Genomic DNA, 12,540 nt, shown 5'->3' with positions numbered 1-12,540 from the left:
GAATCTTTGGAGGGCCATAGAGTAAGTAATAGGAGGGAAAAGAAACAGGTAGAAGTAAAGTAGAAGAGTCAGGAGGGATAGGAAATTAAGAGACACACACAAACATCAAATAAAGACCAGGAGGAGAATTTATTAGGGAAAAAGCAGGGGTAGTAATCATGATCTCAAACACAGTTAAAGCTAAAAAATATTTAATCAAAAGAGAAAAATAGGGAAACTACTATATATAGTAAAAATAGGGAAACATATATCAGTCATATTAATATTGCTTTCAACTATTTAAAATAATATATATATATATACTAGACAGTATAAGGTTTTATATATATATATATATGGTTATATATATATATATATATATATATATATATATATGCTAGACAGTATAAGGTTAAAATATTGCTGTGGTATAGAAAATGATGAGTAGGTAGACTTAGAAAAATAAGGAAAGATTTGGACTTATGAAGGAAGATGTTACCCACTGTCAGAGAAACAGAGGACAAGTTATAGTACGATCTTACATAGATGCATATGAATGTATATGTCTATTTATGAGTACTGTTATAGATATCTAAGGATGTGTATGCAAGTACATATGTATGCATGCATGAATATATGTTTGTGTGTATATACATGTATACACATATATGTATATAGGCATGTGTACACGCACACACAAAACAGAGAACAAAAGAAAACTCACAAGGAAGCAAAGAAAAGATGGACAGCTCTGAACACAATTTTTAGTATTTATTGTGTGGGCTTCCAAGAAATTGGAATTTATTGCTGTATATTTTGAATCTTCTCTTACATTCTGCTGTGCACATGGCACAATGCTTTTAGTCTTTTCTTATTTTTTATTTAAGCTTCAATATTTAAGTTTATAATGTTTCTTTTCTTTTCTCATTGTGTATTTAAGTTGTATTTAAGTTTAAAACAAATTAATAAAAAAGAGATGCAGCATAAAAATTGGGAAAATAAATGAGGCAATGCAAGAAAATTATCAAAGGAGAATCAACAGGTCGGTAAGAGACATATACAAAAATACTGAAGAAAATAACACTTTAACAAAGAGAACTGGCCACAAAAGTTCACTGAAGAGAACTCCTTAAAAATAGAATTGGCCAAATGGAAAAAGAGGTACAAAGGCCCAAAGAAGAAAATCATTGCTTAATAGAGTTGGTCAAATGGAAGCTAATGACTAAATAAGACGTCAAGAAACAATAAAACAAAGTAAAAAAAAAATAGAAGAAAATGTGAAATATCTGTTGGAAAAAACAACTGACATGGAAAACAGATAGAGGAGAGATAATTTAAGATTGATTGGACTACCTGAAAGCCATGATCAAAAAAAGACCATAGACATCATCTTTCAAGGAGTTATCAAGCCAAATTGCCCTGATATTCTAGGACCAGAGGGGAAAATTGAAATTGAAAGAATCTGCCAATCACTTTGTGAAACAGATTCCCAAATGAAAATTCCCAATTAACTTCATGAACCACCAGATCAAGGAGAAAATACTGCAAGTAGCCAAAATGAAACAATTTAAATATTGTGGAGTCGCAGTCAGGATCACATGAGGCCTAGCAACTTCAACAGCAAATGGATGACTTGGAATATTACATTCCAGAAGATGAATGAACTAGGATTAAAACCAAGAAAAATCTACGCAGCAAAAATGAGTATAATCCTGCAAGGCAAAATATGGATATTCAAAGAAATAGAAGATTTTTAATCATTCTTTACAAAAACACCATAACTGAATAAAAAATATGATTTTCAAATACAAGACTCAAGAGAAGCATAAAAAGATAAACAGAAAAAGAAACAAGGGAATCAAGCAGAGATTAATAAAATCAAAAGAAAAATTTCAAACTAATAAATAAAACTAGAGCTCTTTTTTATGAGAAAAAAGCACAATAAAATAGATTATTAGAAGAAAGCAGTCTTAACATCAAGGTATATATAACATTAGTCTTAACATCCAATGTACCTAAACAAAGGTTGAAAATAGAGAAAGAAATCTATAGAGTAATTTTCTTAATGGATATTGATAGAAAAATTTTAAGTAAAAAAGAGCAAAGCAATTACAGCAATGTATCAAAAGTATCATACAAAATGACCAGGTGGAATTTACACCAGTAATGAAAGGTTGGTTCAAAATTAGGAAAGCTATTAGTATAATTGGCCATACAAATAACAAAAACAAAAAAAGTAATAATTAATCAATTGATGCAGAAAAAGATTTTGACAAAATAAAACACAAATTTCCATTAAAAACATTAGAAAGTATTGGTCTAATCAGATGAAAACACACTGTACCTTGATTCTAGTATAGTGATATCATTTTGGTCTTCTTCAAGAAAAAAGTACAACACACATACCAAAAAATGGTCAAAACGGGTATATGATTTAGATATGAAGGATGATATCATCAGTATTTTAGGGGAGCATGAAGGATTTACCTATCAGATTGATGGATAAAGGAGGGATTTGTAACTAAATAATAGAGAGTATCATGAGATATAAAATGGATAATTTTGATTACATTAAGTTTTTTTTTTTTCAAAAAAAGGCAATGCATCCAAGATGCGAAGAAACACGGGAAATGCAGAAAAAAAATTATAGCAAGTTTCTCTGATAAAGTTTTCTTTATCATATGTTTAGGAAAATTAGTCAAATTTATAAGAATATGAGTCATTCTTCAATTTATAAATGGTCAAAGGATATGTGAAGAGATAATTTTTAAGAGAAATCAAAACTATCTATAGTTACATGAAAAAATGCTCTAAATCGTTGATTAAAGAAAAGCAAATTTTAACAACTCTGAGGTACCACCTCATACCTATCAGATTGACTAAGAAAAGGAAAATGATAAATGTTGGAAGGGATGTGGAAAAATTGGTACACTACTGCATTGTTGGTGGAATTGGGAAGCAGTTCAACCATCTTGGAGGACAATTTGTAACTATGCATAAATGTTTATAGAACTGTGAATACTTTAATGATGCAATATCTCACCTAGGTCTATATCCCAAAGACTTCAAAGGAAGAGGAAATGGACCTAGCCATACAAAAATAGTTATATCAGCTCTTTTTGTGGTACCAAAGATTGAAAATTTAGGGAATATTTATTAATCGGAAAATGACTGAACAAGTTGTGGTATATGATTGTAACGGAATACTATAGTGCTATAATAAATAACAAGCTGTATGCTTCAAGAAACACCTGGGAAGACTTATATGAAATGATGCAAAATGAAATCAGCAGAACCAGTAGAATACTGTACACAGAAAAAAACTATGAATGACTTAGCTATTCTCAGCAATACAAGGATCCAAGACAATTCCAAAGAACTTATGATGAAAAATGGTATTCACCTCCGGAGAAATAACTGTGGGGGTCTGAATGCAGCTTGAAACATATACATATATATATATATATATTTCTTACTTTATCTTCATTAGGTTTTTTCCTGTTTTTTTCTTATGCAACATGGCTAATATGGAAATATGTTTTGCATATCTTAATATATATAATTGTATCAAAATGCTTATCTTCTGAAAGACAGTTAGGGAAAGAAGAGAATTTGGAACTCAAAATAAAAAAAAAACAGATAAAAAACTTTTTATAGGTAATTGAGAAAAAATAAAATAGACAAAAAAATGATTCCAAAGTTTTAAAACTGAATTCTTAGGAATACCACTGATAGAAACAGAGAAGTTAAGAACTGTTATTCCTTTTTAGATTGAAAATTGTGAATCAAGACTTGAATATATTGGGTATAACACGTGATAGGTATCCCAGCAGAAATAATAAAATTTTTGATAGTTATTCCATTTTTAAGAATATCAATCCCATGTCTCATTAACAACAATGCGCATATACATGCACAACTCAGAAATTGAGAAATTATAAGAAGAAATGTCAAGAGATTTGTCTTAAAATACTACAACTGTATTACCCATTAACTACTTGTATAATGTTGGACAAATTTCACCTTTGTCACCTCATTAAGCTTTAGTTTTCTCTTCTTTAAAATGAAAATTTCTTCCATGCAAAATTTACAGGAATACTATGAGGTCTGAATAAGATAACACATATGAAATCATTTTGTAAATTGTAAAGCTTTAAATAAGTGCTTCAATCAATAAGTTAAAAAACATGTTAAGTATAAACTATATACCAGGAACTGTACTAAACTCTGTGAATACAAAAAGAGGCAAAAGAGTGTCCCTGTCCTCAAGGAGCATACAATCTAATGGGGGCAATACTTTCAAACAGAAATATATAAACTTAACTCTATATAGTATAAAAATAAGTACAAAGGGAAAGTATTAGAATTAAGAGGGGTTAGGAAAGGAGTTGAGGAGGGAAAACATTCCAGGCAGGTGAGACAGTAAGAGAAAATGCCCAGGTTCAAGAAATGGCGTGTCTTGATCACTGAATTACAAGGAGGCCAGTGTCATTTGATCAAAGAATACATGGAAGGGAGTAAGGTATAAGTAGTATGGAAAGGTAAGAGGGAACTAGATTATGTAGGGTTTTCAATGCAAAGTAGAGGATGTTGTATTTAATCCTAGAAGTAAAAGGGAGCCACTGGAGTTTACTGAGTAGAGGATGACATGGCCAGACCTACATTTTAGGAAAATCCTTTTGGTGATAGAATGGAGGCTGTATTGGAATGGGTTGAGTCTTCAGACAGACTAATAAACCAATAGCCTATTGAAGTGGTACAGGCATGAAATGATGAGAACCTGCATCAGAGTGGTTAGCAGTGTCAGAGGAGAGAAGGGGGCATTTTTGAGAGATGTTGCAAAGGTGAAATTAAACAGTAATTGGCAAGAGATTTGATATATTATTATTATTAATTTGTTACAGATTTATTAGGATGACAATACATAAAAGCCAAAGAAAAAGGAAGCAATATTAAACCAGAAATCAAACCCTGTAATTGACTCTGCTCTGTTTTTACCTAAGGAAGAAAAAAATATTTCAGCTTTAGCAATGTGTTATGGTTTGAATTAAGGTCCTTGGAGAGTAGGCATTTAAAAGGCTTATGGAACTTAAGCAATTAATTTGTCCTGAAGAACTGGGCCTCACATAAATTTCTGTATGACATATATATATATATATATATATATGTATATACACATAGATATGTGTACCTATCCATGTGTATACACATACATACATAAACATATACAGAGGGATATATAAATGGCATTTGTTGAACAGGAATAGAAAATCAAAATTATCTAGAAAAACTCTAGCTAAAAGTTTATTTACTTAAGGGAGGAATTAAATTAAAATCAGATAATCTGCTATAGAGTAGAACATATCAGAAAAAATATGAATACAAAAAAACCTAGAAATTCAAGGAATTAAATGTTATCAGTCAATTAGAATTCATTTTTTACTATATATATATATATATATATATATATATATATATATATATATATACATACATACACACACTATGGTAACCAAAGTTATTTGGAGGAGATGGTGAAATACAAGAAAGAGATGACGCATTTACCTCTTTCAACTACATTATGTTTTATAACTTCTGAAACTTTCCAGAAGAATATAAAATTTGAGCCTTTACTGAATGTTTGGTAGAGGATATTGATACACATAAACACTTAGAACACAAAGATATGAACTGATTCCCAAATAATTTCATATGAAGAAAAGCACAGGGTGGGAAATTGTTTCAAGCTAGTGCTTTTTTCCCCTATGAATACATACACATATACATATACACATACACATAAACACACATACATACATTTATATACACACATGCATATATATGAAAAAATTATAGCAGTTATGACATTGAATATTATATCAAATTTCTTAACTTTATTATAAAATTCTTAAATTTCTAAATTTTAATTAAGAAGATCATACATTCTACTCCATATCATAGCTTCATATAGTCATAAGATTGAGTATGTAGGCATTTCATAGTTATATTTTGGGATGTTGTTCCATTCATTTATTATTTTTTTCTCAAGCCATGATCCAATCAACTATGCCATTTCTCTGAGAAGGGTTGTGTCAGTCTTCATATTGTGGCCTCACTTCTTATCCCTGTAATGTTTGGGACCAAAGTATTCCTCCTTGACCACCTTTGGTCTTTGCATATTATGTAACCTGCACATTATAACCACTATTAAATTCCTTGAGGCAATGGATCTAGTAAGTTCTTTGAGGTCAGGACTTTTTCTGCTTTTTTGATTTGCACACTGTTTGATATAGAGTAAGAATTTATAAGAACTTTTTTTTAATGCATTCTTTGGTCCTATAAAGGTAGAGAGGAATTTCTTGTTTATTTGAATAAAACTTCTGTTCCCTTTCGAATACTTCTCCCTATATACCCTTCCCAAAGGGAAAATAGACATAAATCTCTTTACTTTTCTCACTATTGATATTGCTGTTGTCACCAGTCTACATAAGAATCCAAGACTTTTAGGGGTTGGCTTGATACTCTCTGGGACAAAGGGTCCTTTATAGTCCAGTAAGTGTTCTGGAGAAACTTGAAAGTGAATCTTTCCCTGCTTCCTAATCTGAAAGCATGACTTTTATTATAGGTAGGAGCATTTAATGTAGGCAACATCTATCATAGACTTCTAGACGGTCTCCCTGCCTCAAATCCCTCCCTGATCCAATCGGTTCTCCATTAATATATCAAAGTGATTTTTCTAACTTCCTGACTAGATTACCCCTTTATTCAATCAACTCAAGTGATTCCTGTTGCCTTCAGGATCAAATAGAAAATCTTGAATTTTTAAAAGTCATTTACAACCTGACTCTTTCCTATCTTTCCAAGTGTCTTACGTCTTACTTGCAACTACATACTCTGTGACCTAGTAACATTGGCTTCCTTGATGTTCCTCCCATAAGACAATCTATCTCTTGAGTATATTTGTTTTCACCAGATGTCCTTTATACCTGGAATCCTCTTCATCTTTGACTCTGCTTCCTGTTTTTCCTGGCTTCCTTCAAGTTGCAGATAAAATCTCACCTGCAAAAATCCTTTCATAATGCTTCTTAATGGTAGCATCTTCTTTTGGAGTTTGTCTCCAATTTACTAGATATATGTCTTACTGACATTCAATTATGTTTGCATTCTTTTGGGACTACTTTTAATATTTCTTTTTATCCCCATCATTGATTTGTACATAGTAGCAATATTCATTATTGTCCTATTGATTTGGCATAACTACATTTCTCTTTAGCAAACCCAGTATTCTTTAGCAATTGAGAATACTTCTTAATTTTGTTTTAAATTAGGATTTTTTATTGTCTATCATACTGGTTAATGTTTTCCATAAACTCTCTGAGTGTGTATGTTTGTAAAATTAATATTAAGTAGTTGTAGTGTCTTGGTGAAAGTAAATTGAATCTTCATTAGTGAAAAAATGAGTCCTAATGAGTCTAAGTTCTTCAAAGAGAAAACTAAATTTTCTACAATTCTTATGTATACAACAACCAAGAAATGGAATAAGCCAATCAGAACCCAAAAAATTGAAACCCAAAGTCAATGCCAGTTGGTACAATCTTGAAGTATTTTGACAGCCTTGTCTAATTTCATTTATGTATCTTTACTCTATAGATAGCACTTAAATGATGTTTGAATTGTATTTCAGAGAATGCTGCAAGTCACCTTTTAGTGGGAAACCTCTTGGCAGATAGAGAAATTCTATCTATATGAATGTAGGGGGATGATTTTCCTGCTTCTGGTAAATAAATATCTTCACCTTATATCTCCTCACTAATCTTCTGATATCTGTGTATTGACTTCTTCAATGCTTGCTAGAAAAACCTAAAGATGGTGTACTCAGGGAAAGAGGGTTGGTAAATCTTAAATTGTCTTTTTTTGTGCCAAGATTTTACATCTTCTACTATATGTTTAAGTAGGTTAGAAAATTAAAATGCCATTTTTGGTGATGGTGTAGTAATCATGATAGTAATAATTATAGCTGGCATCTATAGAGTATTTTAAGGTTTGTAAAGCATTTTACTCATATCATTTGAGTGTTACAACAATCCTATGAGAAGGTGATACTATTATACTCATTTATAAATGAGGAAACTGAATCTGAGAAGTTGTAATTTGCCCAGAGTCACATAGTAAGTGTCTGAGGCAGAATTTGAATTCAGGCCTTGCTGACTCTCTAGCACTCTACCCATTATGGCATTCAGCTGCTATGGTGGCACTTGGCATTTAAGTAATACTTAAAAGTTTTCAGTGTGCTAAACATGCATGATTTCATTTAATTCATAAGAACTCTGTGAAATAGGTGCTTATTATAGTTTACACATGAGTAAACAGAGTCTCAGAAAAGTTAAATTGATTTTTCACCATCATACTACTAGTGTAAGAGGCATTGTTTGAATTCCAGGTCTTCCTCTCTTTAGGTACAACACTGTATTACTATACCATTCCATCTCTCAATAAAAGATATGGTATATTACATAAGTAAATTTATACCATTATATTTTAAATATAAACTTACATTCATAGATTTTAAACAATGACATTTATTCCATTCTAGCATTCTTTTCAGTCTAAAATTTAAATTTAATTTTTTTTAAGTTGAATGACCTGTCTCCAAACCTTTTGCTTCTTTGGACTTGTAAGTTGGACTATTACTTGTTGGATATGCTATAATGTCTTGGATTGGGTGGACCACATGGACACGAATGTACATTGAACTCTCTAATTTTCTAATTCTCAATTATTGCTTTGTCTTTATCACACTCTATTTTGTATTTCTCTTGATCACATTGAACTCTACTGTGCTATTATTTGTTATTTATTTTTTGTGACCCATTCTTGGTATTTTCTTGGAAAAGACGCTGGTGTGGTTTGCTATTTCCTTTTCCAGTTCATTTTACAGATGAAGAAACTGAGGCAAACAGGGTTAAGTGGGTTATACAGCTACTAATTTTCTGAGGTCAAGTTTGAACTCATCCCATTCTGACTTCATGCTCAGCACTCTATCTACTGTGACATCTAGCTGCCCTTGCTATTATTAAAATGAAATGAACTTGAGAGCAGGGATTGCATTTCTTGGAATGAAAATAATTCCTTGTACAAAAAACCAGGACTTGAACTCCTATTTCCTGATAATGAGGTTTCTCCAGGATACCATGCTCTATTTTTCACGGCAAAGAGTAGATGCTTGACATTTATTGAATTGTATGGCTCTTCATAAAAATGTCACATGAAGTAGAAAAATATATATATCATCAACACATTTTATATAAATGAAGAAAGTATTACTAGAAGGTAGCAGTGTTGGGACGGCTAGGTGACGCAGTGAATAAAGCACTAGCCCTGGAATCAGGAGGACCTGAGTTCAAATTTGACCTCAGACACTTGACACACTTACTGGCCGTGTGACTTTGGGAAAGTTATTTAACCCAATTGCCCTCCCACTCCCAAAGAAGAAGGTAGCTGTCTTAACATCAAGACATTTTCCAATGTACCTAAACAAAGATTGAAAGTCAATATTTGCCCAACATTTTAAACAGATATGCTCAGATCAACAAATACTTAATGCACAGTACCATAGAGTACACTGTACAGAGTTAACACTCACCTGGACAAAGAGCAATATTGCAAGGTTTATGATGAGTTTCAGGTCCCTCGCATGGTCTTCCCCCATACTGGGGAGGTATACATGATCGTGTTCTAGTTCTTTGGCCTCGACCACATGTAAATGAACACAAACTCCAGGGTGACCATTCCTCCCAAACTCCATGTACTGTAATAAAGTAAAAAGAATTTAACAAAAAAGAAGGCAGTAAAGACAGTCAAATCAGAAAACAAGAAAAGAAACCTAAAAAATCAGTCTATTTCCCTGAAACCACATAATCAACCTTTTTAATTGCAACAAAAATAGGAAAAAAATCATTTTAAAATGTATTTAATTTGTTGGAAAGTTCCTATTTTCTCTATATCTGAGAACACTGAATTTTAAGCTATACTGTTATTTGTGTGTATATGTATAGAGATATGCTTTTTTTTCCCTGGGAAGTTTTTTAGTGAACTTTTTTCTGCTTTAAGGTAATTATCACAATAAAGCTAGAAACATGAGGATTATTATTTTTTTTTACTAATCTAATCACAGTAAGTTAAACTGTTTTTCAATTATGATCCTAGCTTGAGAACCGTAATAGACTTCTGATGTTGTTTATACCAGCCCTTTTCACTCTTAATGTTGAAATTGAGAACCAGAGAGGTTAAGACATTCATCCAAAGGTCACACATAAATAACAGTACTTTATATGGGACCAAAGTACTAAATTATATCCTTAAAATTTTGCCATAAATTTTAAAAAAGGATGAAAGAGAATCAGAACTTTGAGAGAACTAGCTTTACTTTATTTTCTTACTTATTTATTTCTTTTAGAATAAATTAAATCAATGTTTTAATGTATAAAAATGAAGAGAACTTTTAAGAGAATTTTAAATATTTTAGGTTCAAATCTTTATTGAGCTTCTTAAACTTTCTTTTCACAAAATATTTTCACTACTATTAATATCAAATATGTTTCCTATACCTTTAATTTTGGATGATTTCATACCTTATTGACATTATATTATCAATACTTAATATACTAGATCATGACTTAAAGAGATTGGTTGCTCTAAGACTGTGTTACCAATTATGCCAATTACTACCAATAATAATTTGTGCTGACTTTTTAATCCCCTTCTAAATAGCCCAACCATATATCAAAATATTAGCTACTCTTAAAAAATACTTTTTATTAAAAAAAAGAGAATGAAATCAGCAGTAACGGGATAAAGGAATATCCAACTTAATTGACTGCTTGAATTTGGTTTCAAAAAAATATTACATTACTAGAAATTCAAAACTCCATCCAACAAACAATGAAAGTAACACCTCTCCATGTTTGTTGAAAAAGAAATCACTTGGGTGGCTAGGTGGTGCAGTGAATAAAGCATCAGCCCTGGGCAAGTCACAACCCCAAATGCCCTCCAAAAAGCACAAAAAAAAGGAAATAACTCCTGTTCATACAGGCCATCAGCAAGTTATCTTATTTTCCTCTCAAATGGTGAGAACAGTAAATAACAACACAGATAATAAAAATGGGTAAACACAGTCAAATTATACAATACACTAAGCCCCCCTCAAGACCACATCTATAAACTCTTTTAATTTTGTGACTCTCCATGTTTGTAATCATGGAAAAGAGAGTATTGGAAAGGCATTTAAAAATAGTACTCTTAAAAAATATAGAAATTGTTATGTGTTGGTATATATATATGTATATATATATATTATACACATACAAATATATATCTGTGTGTACAGATACATACATTATATGAACACATTTACATATGTTCTATGTATACATAGTTATTCTAGCCTTAGCTGAATTTGTGTCAATTATCATTAAAAATAGGGAGGGCCATATATTTCAGCATTTAGAAATAGCAGATATCATTTAACATGGTAAGTAATACATTAAAAAAAATAAAAGGTAAATTAGGATGCATATTTCAAAATATTTCCTGAATCTATTGATACTAAAAATATTTCTCATTGAATAATACATTCTTTCTTCCTCCTTTGTAGTTAGCATTTCTCAGTTCTGTTGAAATAGTTGGTTCAAGATTTATGAGTAGTGTCATTAATTCCACTGTTCTATTATTCAATTTGCCAGTTTATACATTTTTTCTTCTTATAAATATTCCAGCACTCAAAGCATCCCAGAAAAAGAACTTAGTAAATGAATTCTAAATTGGCAGATTTTCATTTGTTAATTGTAAAAACCTTGATTAACTTTGATGACTGATGAAAACTAAAGCTTTTGAAAATAAGTTTTGATTATTTTTATCTTGAGTTTATTTTTCATGGTTCTCTCATAACATCAAAAAAAGTAAAATAATATTAACTCCTTTTAATTAGGAATTTTGGATCTAATATTGAGTGCAAATCCTTTTGCTTCCATGTAATTCTACTGATTTGTTAGGGGAAATTATGTAGTGCAGACACTGTGCCATAATTTCAGATACTTTGCTATTCATAGATGCTCATTGTAAATGTTTTCAGTATGGAGGAGGAGAAGATGAAAGAGAAGAAGGAAGAGGAGGAGGAGCAGCAGCAGGAGGAGGAGGAGAAGAAAGAAGATGAAGAAGAAGGAGAAGAATAATGAGAAGAGAGACAGAAAGAAAAGAAAGAAAGAAAGAAAGAAAGAAAGAAAGAAAGAAAGAAAGAAAGAAAGAAAGAAAGAAAGAAAGAAAGAAAGAAAGAAAGAAAGAAAGGAAGAAAGAAAGAAAGAAAGGAAGGAAGGAAGGAAGGAAGGAAGGAAGGAAGGAAGGAAGGAAGGAAGGAAGGAAGGAAGGAAGGAAGAAATTCTCCTGCTTCTAAATCCGAAAACTGTCTGGTATATTTAATCGATGCACAGGTAAACAAATGGGACTTGGTGGAGATGTCCTTTTTGGAGCATGATCTGTTTTGGCTGTAGAAATTGACCAGATTGA

General features: G+C 31.3%; 1 protein-coding gene across 3 annotated transcripts in view; it reads right to left on the bottom strand.

The window, feature by feature from the left end:
* ADGRB3 (adhesion G protein-coupled receptor B3) overlaps window positions 1-12,540 on the bottom strand; it is a 923,661-nt gene that overhangs the window by 534,633 nt on the left and 376,488 nt on the right. For all 3 annotated transcript variants that reach the window (XM_069070720.1, XM_069070722.1, XM_069070721.1), the window contains one exon: window positions 9,623-9,787. In XM_069070720.1, coding sequence (XP_068926821.1) covers window positions 9,623-9,787 — 165 coding nt within the window. The remainder of the gene's footprint in view (window positions 1-9,622; window positions 9,788-12,540) is intronic.

Source organism: Petaurus breviceps, unplaced genomic scaffold (genome assembly GCF_028583685.1).
Source record: "Petaurus breviceps papuanus isolate PSGF00001 unplaced genomic scaffold, PetGlider_PUasm1.0 90822, whole genome shotgun sequence".
NCBI lineage: Eukaryota > Metazoa > Chordata > Mammalia > Diprotodontia > Petauridae > Petaurus > Petaurus breviceps.
The sequence above is the reverse complement of the archived record's forward strand: the minus strand, read 5'-3'. Positions and strand labels throughout refer to the sequence as shown.